Source organism: Camelus ferus, chromosome 8 (genome assembly GCF_009834535.1).
Source record: "Camelus ferus isolate YT-003-E chromosome 8, BCGSAC_Cfer_1.0, whole genome shotgun sequence".
NCBI lineage: Eukaryota > Metazoa > Chordata > Mammalia > Artiodactyla > Camelidae > Camelus > Camelus ferus.
In genome coordinates, this window is record NC_045703.1 from 21,281,110 (window position 1) to 21,297,611 (window position 16,502).

General features: G+C 38.8%; 1 protein-coding gene across 12 annotated transcripts in view; it reads right to left on the minus strand.

Moving 5' to 3' along the window:
* SNAP91 (synaptosome associated protein 91) overlaps nt 1-16,502 on the minus strand; it is a 128,272-nt gene that overhangs the window by 66,848 nt on the left and 44,922 nt on the right. For all 12 annotated transcript variants that reach the window (XM_032484528.1, XM_032484529.1, XM_032484536.1 and 9 more), the window contains exons 6-9: nt 15,952-16,045; nt 14,544-14,655; nt 7,241-7,347; nt 2,600-2,641 (exon numbers count right to left, since the gene is read on the minus strand). In XM_032484528.1, coding sequence (XP_032340419.1) covers nt 2,600-2,641; nt 7,241-7,347; nt 14,544-14,655; nt 15,952-16,045 — 355 coding nt within the window. The remainder of the gene's footprint in view (nt 1-2,599; nt 2,642-7,240; nt 7,348-14,543; nt 14,656-15,951; nt 16,046-16,502) is intronic.

Here is a 16,502-nt window from a genome sequence, read left to right on the forward strand (position 1 = left end):
GTGGCCCTTCAGGTCCCCATCCCCTCTTCAGTCCTCTTCCTTGTTGGGTATTTTGTTCATTGTCACAGCTAGATTCAGTGGCTGTGGCGGCCACAGAGAAGCCTGACAGAGAGCAGAACCTAGTCTCGGATCTCAAGCTGAGTCCACACAACCTGGCATTTCTGACTCATCTTCAGATTAACCCTGGTCCAACATTATCTGAAGGACTAACCCTAGAACAGCTCACTGTCCAGCTCAGCACTGATTGGATTGTCGCAGTGGGTCTAAATCCCCAACTCAATTACAAGTCTCCATTAGACCTGTGGAAGGGGCTCTAAATAAAAATTAGGGAGTATGTTCATTAGCTCTATTGCTCACGATCCCAAGAGGAATCAAAATTAGGTTACTTATTAAGACATTTCAGAAGCACACAATATTCTTGAATTGAGATTTAAACACACACTGGAGAAATGAACTAGAGAATTTTTAAATTTTTTATGAGGAGGTTAATTTAAAAGTAAATCTTTTAATACTGAAATTTATGTGGCTCTTAAGGCCATCACAAAAGCAGAGGATATAGAGTTACCCTTCTAATGAATCTCTACCACAGAAGAGCTTTCTATTGGACCCAGAGCAAGATTTATCTTCTTTAAGGATGGGTCTCTGTTCCCCAAATTATGATAACACAGAATATACATCATTATATGCAATACTGTATCTCTGGACTTGCTAAGAGAAGATAATATAAATTATAATGAGGATTACAGGACCATTAAAAATTAAACCCAAATATGTAAATCCTTCTTTCAATGAAGTACTGTAATTTTCCAATTTTAAAAACAAAAAGGTATTTAAGTATTCCTTTAAATGTTTCCTTGTTTCCCTTCAGACTCTACCCAAACGGAGACAAATGAGGACTTATTTTCTATCTTTTTTTCGTTCTTTTAGAAAAGTTTTTATTATTATTATTTTTAACAGAGGTACTCGGGATTGAACTGAGAACCTCAAGCATGCTAAACTTGTGCTCTACCACTGGGCTATTACCCTCCCGCCAAGGACCTATTTTCTTAACTGCCAGCCTAACAACATATCTAGTTTTACCGCCACTCCATAGTGAAAGCAGTCTATACAACTGAAATAAAGATGATTTACCATTTTCAAAAGCTGTTCACTGACTTAAGTATTTAAATATCTACTTTTTTTAGGTTAACAATGTATTATTTATCTGGGTTATTTTTAAAAAGTGCAATGTAAATGTTTATTATAATTAAATAATTTAAAATCAAAGCACACTGATTTTCTTTGCTTTTTATTACAGCATTACAAAATTCATAAATATTTATCTAATAAAGAGATTTTTAATAATCCTATGCACATTTAATTTTTAGCTATATCCAGGATGACACTCTTATTTAGGTATGTACCTGATCTCAAAGCAGCAAAAATATTTTGAACCAATATTCTGTCTATTAGAAGGTGCTATCTCCCAACTTTTAAACCAAAAAATACAATGCCATCATGTTCTAAACTGTTCTGTGAATCTCATTTATGAAGAATTCTTGGTATTTAACTGGCCTTTGAATAATGTAATTACAGAGACCATTCCTTTGGGTTTCTCTAATCTTTAATAAAAATTTAAGGTTAACATTATTTAAATATGGAAACATTTTAAGGGATTATAACGATAGTAAATTATTAAACACATTTTGATACTATTTAAAAGCGGGTAATCTTTCATTATGACAATTTTATTCAATTACAGTAACTTTTTTTTTTTTTATTTACAAAGATAGAAAACCCATAGATTCATTAGTGGTATCTACAGCAGCTCTACGTGTGTTTTCTGTCATCTGTCCTAGAACATGTTAGGGACAGAAACTGACCATAACAGACTGACGAGTTAATTAAATAAAAACAGCCCCTGCCATTTATGAGAAAGGTCACACAGCAATTCTGCACGTGTGACTGATCTTGATTCTGTATCTGAGGAGCCGTACAATGTGCCCTGTCGACAGATAAAAGGATCGATAAGGAAGCACTACTATTATTTTGGCTCTCTAGATCGTCCCCAGAAAACCTCTCATCTACCACTACTACCTTTTACAAAAAAGGTTCATTTGTGTATAGAAATTCCTTCACTTGAGAGGGGAGACAAGAATCAGTGTAGCAGGACTGTGACAGCAGGATCCTCCCCATTCACGCCCCTCCTCCACGCCTGGGACACGCTGAAAACCAGGAGAAGCAGCAGGAAGACCAGTTCAAACGCTCTTACTAGATGCCCACGAATAGTCACTTCTCATGGGGAAAGCACTTTATAACCAGTATTCAAGGCCTCCTTGTGATTCAAGTTTAAGAATGAAAAAATGAGCTCAATAAGTAAATTCAGTTGCCTTTAAAGAAGAAACTACTTTTATAAGAGTAGGAAAGTCTTTGTATTACCTCCAGAAATGTATTCAATAGCTAGAAAAAATAAGCTTGAATGATTCCCAGGAAAGGTGATTGGTCTACCTTCAAAATGCATTAAAGCTTACAAGACTCTGTCTTAGGTCAGAACATTTACGGTAAACTATGGTGTAATAATTTCATGCATACTAAATTTTTCGCTCAGAGAATTACTTACCTGTGTGAGGTCAGGAATGTCACCTTTATCAATGCCAACTTGCTGTGGATTTAAAAAAAAGTTACTTAATAGGATATTTAAAATTAATTTCTTTACATTTATAGATCACTAAGAGAATGGGTTAAAACCACAGCTCAATCATGGTGTAAAATAATTGTTATTACACATACCAATCTCAATTTGAATATATGCTCTTTCTATAGTTTTCCACTCAACCTAAGAGCAATGATTTTGGTAACAGAGTTATACATAACAAATGTACAGAACTTTGCTAGAAGCCAAAAAAAGAATTAAGGACACTTCAATTAAGAATTGAAGTGTGAATGATTTTCTCCATGGTTAACAGCAGCTAAAAATTAAAAAATTTAAAAAAAAAATGCTTAGACTAAATTTACATTGTTAATTATACCCAGGGAAGGTTCATTTAATTTTAGTAACTTGCTCAGGGTGTAGTTTCCACACTTCCTCATATAGAGAGAACCATTTTGTTAGCTTCTTAACGTACCCTTCCAGAGTTTCTTTATGAATATCCAAGGAAATAGGAAGTAGGTAAATACATATTTATGTCCACATTATTATACAATAATAGTGTATTACATACAGTGGGATTATACTTTCATTTAACAATATATTTTAGAGCTATATCCATGTTAATACACAGAGTTCTCTCATCTTTTAAACAGCTTCCTTGCCCTGTGACGCAACAAGTCACCCATCAATGAACATTTAAGCTGCTTCCAATCGCTGGCCATTGTGAGCAGTGCTGCACGCATCATGTTGCACCTGTGTGGACACGTCCGCAGGACACTTTGAAGAAGTAGAATTGCTAGCCAAAAGCAGTATGTGAATTTTTACTTTGGGCAGCTTGGGGAAGGAAAGGAGGGGAGGGAGGGGCAGAAAAAGAGAGAACTAACAAGAACATGAACATGGGAATACATTAATAGAGGTGAATAAATGAGAGCATATAGGTATTCACTTCACAACTGTATCAATTCTCTTGTAGGTTTGAAAAATCACTTAAAATAAAAAGTTGGGGAAAATACAAATCATAACTTCAATTTGCTCTTTTTTTTTAATATAAATGATAAGATTGAGGCTCAAAGAAACAAAGAGGATTAACCCAAGACTATCTCTGAGAAATGAAGTGATTCAACTGTGATGATGGAAACGTGGAAGGAAATACATGAAGTGTGAGTGCTGGGCTCCTACAGAGACAATCAGGCAAACTGCAGAGTGGAAAACCCATTTGTGTGTCAAATGCTGAGCTAACTTCTTTCCTTTGCCTTTTCTGTATCTACAGCTGGGTTTCTCAGCCTAGGCACTGCTGCCCTTTGGGGATGATAATCCTTTGTTGGGGGCTGTCTTGAGTGCATGGTAGGAAGTCAGCAGCATCCTTGGTCTTTACCCATTGGGTGCCAGCAGTCCTCTCCCTCCTCGAGTGTGACAATCAAAAATACCTCCAGATATTGTCCCCTGGGGAAGAAAGGGGAGCAAAACTGCCCGCTGTAAAGAACCACTAGTGTAGAGCCCCGGTCCTTATCCCTCTGTATGTCTCAGGCTGGAGATTCCTCCCAGAAGTATAATCGTTATCTGCTAATGACTGAAGTCTGGCTTTAGGGACGTCCTGATGCTTCCCTAAACTCACTTCTGTTATTTCAGATTATGGAAATTATAAACTAAGGCAATTCATTCTGTTTATTTCCGTATTTTAATACCTCTTGAGATGATCCATTAAAATATTATTATGAATGAAGTATTTTTGAAATTAAAGCATAACGGATCCTTAATATTGGAATCAACTTGGTAAAAAGTGATGTGTTTCTATTAAATGGATAATTCTGTAAAAGACAAAATTTAGGTGTTCTTTCTTTACACTGCTATTTTTACTGTCTTGAACCACAATGAAGTTGGAGGATGGAGCTGAAGTGTGAATGTATCACAGAGATCTCATCACTCTCTGTCTGCAAGTATTCTGGGAGACATAGCTCCTACGACTTGGTATTTACCTTAGAATAGCAAACTAAGAATAACTTAGCTCTGTAAAAGGGAAGCGCGTTTAGCAGAAATGCCTATTACCTGCAGAGTAACCCTCTTACAAGCTTTCAGTTGTCTGTTTTAGTAGACTTCAGTATTAGAATTTGAAACATGGGAAGTTTTCCACGCTTCACGCAAATCCTCTGCAAAATTTGGATATTTCCATAGAAATTACTCAACTACTCTACATTTAATACTGTGAGCACCTTAATGTTAACATTTGCCCAATAGCCTATATATAGTGGTATTTCTAAAATGACATTCTAGAATTCTTCCACACATTCTTCAGGCAAATAGTACTAAGTACAGGGGAACTCTCTGGTATCAGTCTGTACACACACACACCACACAAGTACCATTTGGTAGAAAGAGAAGCTTTCCACATTTGTTGAAAAATTTCTGTATTTACCAATCATAACCAAACCACTCAACATTGGTATTCAAACCAGTGGTGTTTAAATTATGAACAATGCAATTTAAATGAGAAAGAAAACACACAAAGTTATGGTCAGCCTGTTGTGATGTTTATGCTCTTAAACATATGTCTGTAACTCAGCATCCATTCTACAAAAAAGCCTTAGTCATAATGTTCAAATAAAAGTAAAATATTTATTACAATGTAATGTAAAGGAAGACTCTCAAAATGACATCTAATTTCTGTATATCTCCTTCTCAACAGCCTCAAATGGGCCTATGGTAACACGAGGTTATCAAGAGACACGAAGCATAATTTTACATGTAAGAACAGACGGAATTGATAAATTAGCACCCCGTTACTCATGGAGACTTTGAGCCCAGCCTTATGTTGCTGACTAGAGAAATATACACTCCAAACTGTAACCTCTCCAGCTCCTGACTTTTCCGACGTATATAATACCAGATGGCACCATAAAAAGTAATAAAATAATGCTATTTGCGGCAACATGGATGGCCCTGGAGATCATCATCGTAAGTGAAGCAAGCCAGAAAGAGAAAGGAAAATACCATATGATATCACTTATATGTGGAATCTAAAAAAAAAAAAAAAAAAAAAAAAGCAAACGAACTTATTTATAAAAACAGAAACAGACTCACAGACATAGAAAACAAACTTATGGTTACCAGGGGGAAGGGGGTGGGAAGGGATAAATTAGGAGTTTGAGTTTTGCAGATACTGACTGGTATATATAAAATAGATAAACAAGTTTATACTGTATAGCACAGGGAATATATTCTATATCTTGTAGTAGCTTACAGTGAAAAAGAATATGAAAACGAATATACATATATTCACATATGACTGAAGTCTTGTGCTGTACACCAAAAATTGACACAACTTGTAAACTGACTATATTTCAATTAAAAATATCAGATGGGAAAATGGGGAAGCATGTGCACCAGGAATTAGTTGAACTATGAAATAACCTTCTGCCCTGGGTGCTTTGGTATAATCGATCCTTTCACAGAAAGGAATTAGGCAAATTTTACTAGATTATATTGATAACTAAGGTTAAGCAATGGGAAAATCATATCCAATACAAAAAATAAAACTTGTGTAGCAGCAAAAGTTTCAAGCCCATTCCATCCTTCCTTAAAGACCACCATCAGTAAAGCCATGGAAATACACATGAACATGTTTTAATGTGTATGTAATTTATATAACCTAATCTTTACCTTTGGATTCCCATACTATATAATTTAAAAAGTTCTGATTATAAATTATATGGATTTAAGCTCAAGAGATAGCATTTTACAACATTATTTTGGTTTTGGAATTAGTGTGACAATAATCACTCTTGTGAATAAATGAAATATGAAAAAATAATGCATGGACTAGAGTGCTTTTGAAATGATGTGTATAAAGTGCTTGTTCTTTTGCTATATCCTCCAATGAGAAAAACAGCAAAAACATGGCACGAATGTCCCATGTCCGCAGTGTTTGATGCTTTGCTGATGATCTTCAGAACCCCTGTCATAAAGCACTCCGGTCACTGCAGCGATCACTTAGTTAACATGTAAAATAAGGACACATTTGTCATCCTGACAAAGAACTATTACTAACAACATCGTAATTTCCACTATCAGTATGAATCAATCATTGGATTTCCTAAGAGGAAACACCAGTTTACAGGTAACCTCAGGAACAACCACTGTATGGTTACATAGCTACTGTGATTAAGATACAGAGGCATTCTTAAGAAACAATTTATAAACTTTATACAATTAATTATATTTTTATTTTTTCATTCTGTTTAAATCAGTGACAAAGTAAGAAAGGTCAGATCTTATGGTTGGTCATTTACATGCTAAGAACAATGGACAGACATTTCTGAGGGCTTTCTTCCCAGGGTACAATACAAAGGAAGCACCTTCCTTACAATCAGAGACAGCCACTAGGTGGAACAGAGGCACGGACCACCCTGCAAAGCTGTAAAAGAGCTCATTACCCATGAAACTTTTACTTGAACACAGAAGGTCCTCTGATTGAAATGCAGGCATGCAGAGCACAGCTCTGAGTGACTTCTCAGGTCACTTCCAACCCTAATACACTGCGACTTTGTGGCAGAACGTCTTGCCAGGTTATAAACTCTATTGTTTACTCCAGATATGTGAGTTTACATTACTTACCTCTGCAACTTTGAGAAATTCAGACACGCGTGTCATTCTAGTTAGAAATCGTTTGTAAATTTCCAGAGCGTCTTTACATTGTCCTTTCTTCATTTCAAAAAACTTTTCTAGAAGAGATAAGCATTCCAGAAGAGTATTATATTCAATTTTCTACTAAGTTTATGTTGATACTACTTATGTTGATATTACTTAAAACTTTAATGTTTGAATCAAAACACCTGACACTAAAACTTATATGAAGTATTAAAACGTAAACAAGGGATGCCTAGGAACGGTGTTATGTTGTAAGGTATCTCACATAAAACAATTGAAATAATGAAAATGCACTTAAAGGAGAAGAATATATTAGCTGTCACAACAGGCTTACTTCACGATCCATGTATCCTAGTATTCTGTTTTGGAAAATAGCATCAAATTCTTGCCAGTAACAATCTCAAAAGTGATGACTGCATTCCACAGCATCCTTATTTTCTCACTAGTTCATTATAAAGCAATAATCTATAAACTTCCATGAAATAAAGTATTCTTTAAATTGTTTACACTCTGTATAAATTGATTCTTGCTTTTATTGGTCATAAGTTATTTTTTTTCAACCATTATAACATGTCTTTCAGGTATAAAACAGTGGAGTTTTGTGACTTTCTAGTCTATAACCATATCCTCTTTCTCAACCTCTAGATATCTAGACAGAAAAACAGAGGCTCCTTTTGCTGTTCTCTTCTGTGTCCCAAAACTAGAATTCAGTGGGGAGGAAGCAGTTCAGTGGTAGAGCACGTGCTTAGTGTGTATGAGGTCCTGGGTTCAATCCCCAGGTACCTCCACTAAAAAAGAAAAAAAAAAAAAAACCAACCTAGAATTCAGCCACGAATTATAATTGTGGTGTGAGAGTATATTTTCTCCATACACGTTCTGGAGAAAACAAGCACTTTGAGAGTGTTTTCCCCAGTTCATACAGTCAATAATTACTGACACTGCAGATAGAGACACAGTCAGCCAGCGTCTACGGCAGCTCCCGGGCAGCTCTGGATCATAACCCACGGTTCAGTATCGTCAGGATTTTATAGCTGCGCGTGGTTGAACACATGCTATTTTTGTGCTCTCTCACATTTGAAAGTTCTGGATTTCATTTGGCATGTAATTTTACTACCTCAAAACCATTTTTAATTTTCTCAAGAAACGTTTCATAATATGTAATTACACAAAGAACTAATTATTGACAGTAGCTACTCATTACCTTCTGTTGACAGTCTTTTGGGAATTTTACTTTTAACATGGACCTCCCCTGTCAGGTATTCAAGGGAAGCAAAAAGATCAAGAAAACACATATAGATTCCCACTTGTTAAGATTTGAGACAGAAGTGAGTCTTTCAAAAAAAGGCCAAATTTTAAAGATATCTTTTTTATCCACTCCTGTTTTCTCATGTTAGAGATAGAATTATGGTGCAATAAAGGAACAAATCTTCTTAGTTTAAACTTTTGAAAAGAAGGACTTATTTGGGTAAAATAAACTTCTCCTTCTTTTTAAACAATCTTCACACAAATAATTTTTTCCCAAATGTCTAAATTACTACAATCTAAGTTTATTTCTTTGTAATAGAGAAGTTAAACTGAATCATCTCAATTTCCTTTTAGAATTAATGCACGGAAATTTTAAGCAACGTTTCTCTGTCTCCTCTGGATGGATGCTTTTTAAACATTGTATCTTTCATGGTAATTTAGGATTCAGCAACAAGAGATTCAATAATGATGGCTTTAGGTTATAATCTCATTGTTGTTTCTGTAACATTGGTAATGACACAGAAAGCCAACATGCACTATCTATGCAAAGCTATGAAGTTCCCTTGTCCTTTTCGAGATCAGAGAAGTCAACACTTCTAACAGAGGGGATGGACCACCCAGAAATGAGCCTCAGTCTTTCCTTCATACCAAAGATAACATATGTTGGTTTTCAGTATTTAAAATGATCAACTATTGATATTTGTAACATAGATCTTTATAACGCGCTGACAAATTCCCTTGTCATATTGGTACTTTCACAGAGTAACTGTCCTGGGAAAAGAACCAGATGAAAGGGATCTCGTCCTTGTGAAACAAACTCAGACTCTGCACATGGACTAATGACCACTGGTCAGGAAGGGAAGCACCTTCTTATTCACACATCAGAGTTTCATTCCTGGGGTAAAATGTCTGCGAAGGCTGGCACCTCGACTGATTTCAACATTGGATGTAAAGAATCAGTTGTGAAGTCCTTGACTGAAACTGACCCATAATACATGTATAAAGTTAATTCCTAGCACTATTTAGTAAACAAACAAAAAAGACCTGCCTCAAAACACTTGGGAGACTGAATGTACCTTCTACAGTGTTAACTTTACAAGAGCCATTTGACAACAATGCTAAATGAAGGCCACTGGACGCCAGAGTGCTGTGAGGCAAGAATGTAGCACTGATGCCTTTGAGAAGTCAGGTCTCTGAGATGGAAATGTACACCTCTTCTTCTTTTCTGCTCCTAATCTTAGCCAAGAGACTATCTTTTTCAAATTAAATGAAATAAAAATATATATTGAATGGTTATTATTTTAATACAAGGCGAAAATGCGTTCTTAGGACAACCTGTCTGTCAAGGCAACACAGTGAAACATTAAAGTAGAGCAGCATTTACAGAGTGGTTCAAGACAACAGAGGAGACTCCCAGGGTTTAACATATTTAGCTGCTAAATCAGGTGTAAAGGCGAGAAGCACAATGTTCTTGAAGCAGAAGTGGGCACAAAAACAGGGTGCACTGGGGAGAGAGGATGAGGATGAATCAGTAGCACTTCCCTTCTGACTGGCATGGATTTTAGGAAACAGGCAACTCAAAGATAACTGAGGTTTCAGGTTCAAAAGACTAATTACATACAAACATAAAGGAGATTCAGAAGGGTAGTTTCAAGAGTTCGGTTTCAGAGACTGCCGACATTTAGGTGAGAACACAGTATCTAAACTGAAGTGCCTACAAATAAGAAGACAGACAAAACTGAAGCTCAGAAGGAAGGGAAAAACTGAAATAATATATGTGAGACTCATCATAATGGTGATAGTAAGTTTTCCAGTGAAGAACACACAGAGAAAGCAGAAGAGCAGACAGCCGGAAATGAACTCCAGGCGAAGCTCACGTCTGTGAGTTGTAAGGAAGAGTAGCTTCAGCCAGCAAGAGAGAATGGGGAAATCTATCTTGCTTGGCTTGTTGACAAAACTTGCCCACCTGAAATAAAGGTGATCTGCTTCCAAACCACATGCTATGGGCAGGAACCTTCCCCATGAAAGGCAAGACCTCCAAGGGCACTGGATTCGATGCTGGTGACTGGCTCACCCAACTCTGTTCTATCTTTTTCTAGACTGATGAGAAGTCAGGGATCTGGACACAAGTTGAGTTCTGCTCATGAGACAGACCTGGAGGATCTGGAAGGTGAAACTGGGGCAGCAGTGGGCTTCCTGTGTCTGCCCAGTGGTTTCTAATGACAAGTGATAAGACCCCGGAAAGGTGAGGTATCTTCCACGCATTCCACTGTCCTCCCTCCGGCTCCCTGGGCTTTGAGGAGTAATGGTCACAGTCACAACCACTTGATGGGACTCCCTACCCCGAGTGATAGCTTCAGGGGTCCATCCTCCATCCTCCCAGTGTTGCAAGGCAGCTGAGGTGGTGGCAGCAGCTTCTCGTCCCTAGCCTGCCTGAAAGTAATGGCCTCAGAAGTGGCAGCTTCCCTTCCCCAGTGTGCCAGAACTTACCACTCCAGGAGCATCTCCCGAGGTGGAGCCTAGAGCCACCTCCTGCAGGCTTCCAGTAATTACATGCGCACCTAAACCCCTGTAATGAATCCCTTTCTATTTCGAATGTGTAGAGGGGTTTCTGTTTTTTGAATAGACAACAGTATTTGGTAGCTGACATGCCTGTATAAATCAAGACCCTCGAAAATGTCAAAGGTGGGATTCTGGGATTAGATACATAAGCTGATTGAATTTGAAGGCAGTGATGACCACCTGCCACTAACAGAGAATTGGATTTTCAGAATCTGTGCTGTTAAAGGAGCAAAAATAATTACTTAACTGATCACCTATGGTTTTCTGAAATGAGCACCTAGAATGAAGCTTAATCAGAAGCAGCAGCTGCTGGGATAGACCACAATGAGGACAAGGCAGATAGAACTGTCGGGTGGAGGGCTGCTTCAGACTCCACTGGAGAGCTTAAAAAAGGAAAATGACACACAGGATTTAAAATTATTGGCTCAGGGCTGGAGTCAGACGGTGGTACTCCAAGCTGCCCTAAAATAATCTTATCCCTGCAGACACAGGGCTGTCGTCGCTAGAAGTCAGAGCGTCTATAATCTTGTGAGTTGCTGAATTACAACATATGTGGGTTAATTTCCAGCCTCACCATGGTCTCCTCTGTGAAAGTTAGGACTGTTTTTGAGACAGGAAACTGGAAAGTACTTGGGTGGATTCAAACCAAAGTGAGCTGCCCTCACTGGAAAAAGCTTTTTCTTCTCAGTCTGAAGGGGCTGGTCTTGCCTTGCTTGGAGATCCTGTAATCGACCCACCTTCCACAAGGCCCTGTCCCTTTACTTCCTAACCCCTCCCCCCCTTGCCAACTGCCTCAATACCTAGAACGAGGTGTAGAATCCAGCAATCCTGCACGGCCTCGGGGGACAGTGCAAAGTCTGACGCAAGAGGGAAAAAGCCTACATGGTAAAAAAAAGTATAAGATTGTGCAAATTCATGTTGGCAGGAGGGTTGCCAGATAAGATACAAGACACTGAGTTAAATTTAAATTGTAGGTAACAATTTTTAGCATCAGTATGTCCCAAATATTCCAGGGGACTTATTAATACTAAAAAAGTTATTCATGTTGATCTGCACGCAAATTGAACCAGGTGTCTTGTATTTTTCTCCTCTTGAATCTGGCAAATCCTAATGGAAAAAAACCTAGAGGATCTGAATAAATTCTAAGGTTTCTGAGCAGGAGAGGAGTATTACGTTATATTTTGTGATGTCATTGAAAATGTATCGATTTGCGTGAACATGCCCAAAAGCACAGGTTCAAAATGCTGGCCTGGGCATCTGGAAGTAGCTCTAACACTGAGCCAAACTGAAGCCCCCCAACACCGGCAGCCAGCGCACTCAGGCCCTCATTAGGAATGCAGATTTTCAGGCTCTACCCCAGACCTACTGAATTAGAAACTCTGGGTTAGTGTCCAGCAACCTGAATTTTAATAAGCCCGTCAGATATTCTTGAACAAGAGCCTTCAAACACAGCCAAAAGCATTTATTCCTACTCTTCTGCAAAAGGACCTTTACCAGAGTGACTATGCACAGGGGAAAGAGATACACCCAGGGTTTTCAGGGACATGGACTCTAAGCGGATGCTATTCTCCAGGGATCCAAAATCTCACTATGTCTTCCACCAATTTGAGTGGAGGCTGTCTGGGGATTAGGAGATTTAAAAAATTAGATCCAGTGGGTACACAAAACAATCAGTGGTCCATCTTCCCAGTTTCCTGAATATATAGTTGAAATAGAAATACTTTAAAACTAGCAGAATCCCCACACTGGTTTCTTGATCTCTGCAAAGGTACAGGGTAGCAATTCCATTGTATTCCCAGTTAACTTGCGTATCTGGTTCATGCAAAAGATGAACGGATTTTAGAGACTAACAGTGGGTTACTATAAACTCAACCAGGTGAGTTTGACTCCTACTGGCAGAGACCCAGATGTGTCTTCCTTTCCAGCATAAAATCAGCACAGCTCCTGACACCTGACAGGCATCTATTAAACTAGGAAATGCTTTTATATCTACCCCCATAAACAGAGCCTGTCAGAAGCAGTTTGCTTTCATCTGGCAGGGATGCTGGGACACACTTATTATCTTATTTCAAGGATATCAACTTCTCTGGCTGTCTTAATGCTACTGGGTATCATTTGGTAACATCAGGATGCTTGTACCTAGAGGGCAAGAATTTCAGGTATGCTAGGTGTCTTAATAAGTCACATGCATGTCAAAGGGTAGGAGACAGAATCTATTAAAGTTCAGGGACCTGCTACCCCAGTGAAGTTTCTGAGGGTCCAAAGGCCCCCTCCATATGGAAGACACATTGCTTCACCTTGCACCCCCTCTCACTAAATGCAGGCAAAAGTTTTGCTGGGCTTCTCTGGTTTTGGCGGTAATATATACAACATGCATATGTGCTGTCTAAACAGAGTATCTGGGATGGTGGCAGATATAAGCAGGGCCTAGATCAAGGAAGACACTGCAACTGTTCCAAACCAGAGCCGCGTGGGCCTTTGTTCCTACAGATCTAAAGGTCCTCCAAGTGTCTGCGGCAGATCCAAACACTGCAGGATGGCTCCAATACACTCCAATTGGAAAATACAACAGAAGCCTCTGGCACTTTGGACAGGGGCCAAGTCTCTTTCAGACAGTAACTCATCTCCTTTGGAAAAAACTGCTCTTGGGTTGCTTCGAGAGACTGAGGTTCTGACCATGGAGTATCAGGCGATCTCTAATACACCAAACCATAGAGTGGACAAGTGCGAGAATATTCTCCATCATCACATGGAGGTGGTAATAGATGAGACCGATCTCAAGCAGCTCCTGAACACCCATGTAGGCCGTGTGGAGAGATGGCTCGTGTTCTCAGGGCACTTACATCTTCTACAACCTACGTGGGTGTTCAGGCATGACTTGAGGTCTCTGAGGAGTTCCCTCTGACCAGCTGACAGAGGGACAAAAGAATTCAGGCTGGGTTTAGAGATGTTTTCTCATACTGGAAGCAGCTGGAAGTGGTCTGCTGAATCATCATGTCCCAGAAAGGGGTGACCTTGTCAGCAGGAAGAAATTTTTTTCTTGTAGGCCAAACTTGAAGTGTGTCTCTCTATCTGATGTTCACTTTATGGGAAAGAAAGATGGTGAGACATACGGAACTCCATCAAGATATGAGCAGCTGCAGGGGTGGTATCAGAGGTAGGTGAAAGCACAGCGGAAGAGTTATTTATCCTTACGGGACTCATTCCAAGAGGCAGAGCCTACAACTTGCTCCTTCAGGCACTCCAAAATTCTGTGAGCACCAAAATCTCTGTCTGAAACCCCTTTCTGCTTAAAACATATGGCGGGCTTTCCATTCCCTGCATCAAATCTGGACAGAAGAATTCACGCAGAAACGTGACCTGAATGAGTCATGTATGTAGATTTTTATGAAGTCTGCAGTGTCCAAATCTTTGCATTCTGATACAGACTCGACTCACAGACACCAGTCAGTAAATTACCTACCAAGTAAGTTAATAACTCCATCGTTGTAGCAAGCAAAAAGTTTGATAAGGTCCTTGAAAAGAAGCATAAATGCAGCATTTATGACACCATTTGTTAGTTCATTTGGATGTACCTAGAAAAAGATGAAAATTTCATATGTTAATGGCATATCATCAAATGACAATTTTTCTCAGAGCACATTAAGATGTCTCAAATGATTACCAAGAAATTCACTCATATTCAACAAACGTTGTATAACTCTTTTAGGAACCCTACCAATGTCAAAAGATGGACTGCCCATTTTTTTTTTGCATCAGTTTAAGTCAATGGGAGTTAGTCCTATTAACTCTAATAAGACATATACACAGTTTATGTGATCAGTGATCCACAGATCAATGAAATCCAACTTTTGGACACCTGGACTCTTGTTGCTTTTACTATGTCATATTGCATTCTTCCTTCCCTGATGTAACATTCTCTATAGAGGGGTGGAGGCTCCAGGGACTCAGAGGAAGCACAGAGTAGGGGACAGAGACCCGAGCCAGCTACCCCTAAAATAACTCCTGAGACTCAGAGCGTGCATTTACCCACCAAATACTCCAATCGCCAACACAAAGCATAATTTCTCTCCATCCCCCAATCCTTGCTCACAACTCCCCAAGCTCTGCTCTTTTTCCTTTTGTGACTTTTCTCCTTTAATTAAGATAGTACCATTCTTAATGGTAAGGAAAGCAAAGAAAAATGAATGAATAGAAAGAAAAAAAGTTAAGAGAATTCCATATACACCTAGTGAAGTCTTTACTGTAAAATCTGTCAAAACCAGGAAACTGATATTGATACAATCCACTGATCTTACCCTGGTTTCCCCAGGTTTACTTGTTGTGTGTGTGTGTGTGTGTGTGTTTGATTCTATATAATCTTACTACACGTGTAACTTAGTGTATCTACCACCACAGTTAAGATATAGGTAAGATTTTAAGAAACAAGCCATGTTGGTATTGCCAGGAAGAAGGACCACATCACCACAAAAATTATTCTCTTTGGTGGATGGTGCTATTTAAGCAGTCTCTATAAAATGACTTCTAACAGCAGGCTGGGTTATTCAGCTGCCTGAATGTACTTTCTGCAGCTACTTCACCCTGTCAAACACAACAGGAGGCCGCAATCCTGCTTTGAACATGGGGAAAAAGACAAGAATGCACCACTCATGTTTTCCATGACTTAAGTAAACACCTGGTAAACGGCTCTGACCATCTGGACAACCAAAACCACCTTTATTGTGCTAACAGCCTAAAGTAAGTGCTCATCTAATTTATCTCAATGAGGGAGAGCTAAACCTGCTTCCTGAGAAAATGCTTTATCTGTAGCCCACCCTTGAATAAAAGGCAATATTGATTGTGTAAGAAACAGTTTATGGTGAGATACATACATCAAATTCCAGCAGTGCATCAATTTGTCCCTGTAGTATGGGCATACTCTTTAGTAGCTTTTCAGGAGCCATGGTCCTCATTACACCATCAGCCCTACGATTAAAAAAAAAAAAAAAGAAAAAGGTAAAATTTACTTGTATGTGGAAAATTCGAGACCACGTGCATTGTTCTGAGCTGCACCCCCCCATTTCCATGTTAATCTCATGCGGTGATTTCGAGATGTGAAGAGGTTGTGGTTGGTTTCCCTCCCTCACCCACTGTCTCTCCTCAACCACACAGGCAAGGCTCTCTATGCACTGCCCTCAGGAAGGAAAGCTATGTGGTCTGGATAAAGGAGGTCAGCTGAATTTATAAGTGGATTTTTCTACATCTGTAACAGAAATACTAGTATTAAAAGTCTAGGTTTCCTAAACCCCAGTTTCTTTGCTTTTGAGAAAGAGAGAGAAAATGTGTCTTAGAAGTCTCCAAAACCTATAGGACTAGGAACAAAATTTATACAATTTACCCATCAAGTGAAGAAAAATGCATTCTGATACGCAGTTTGGCCAAA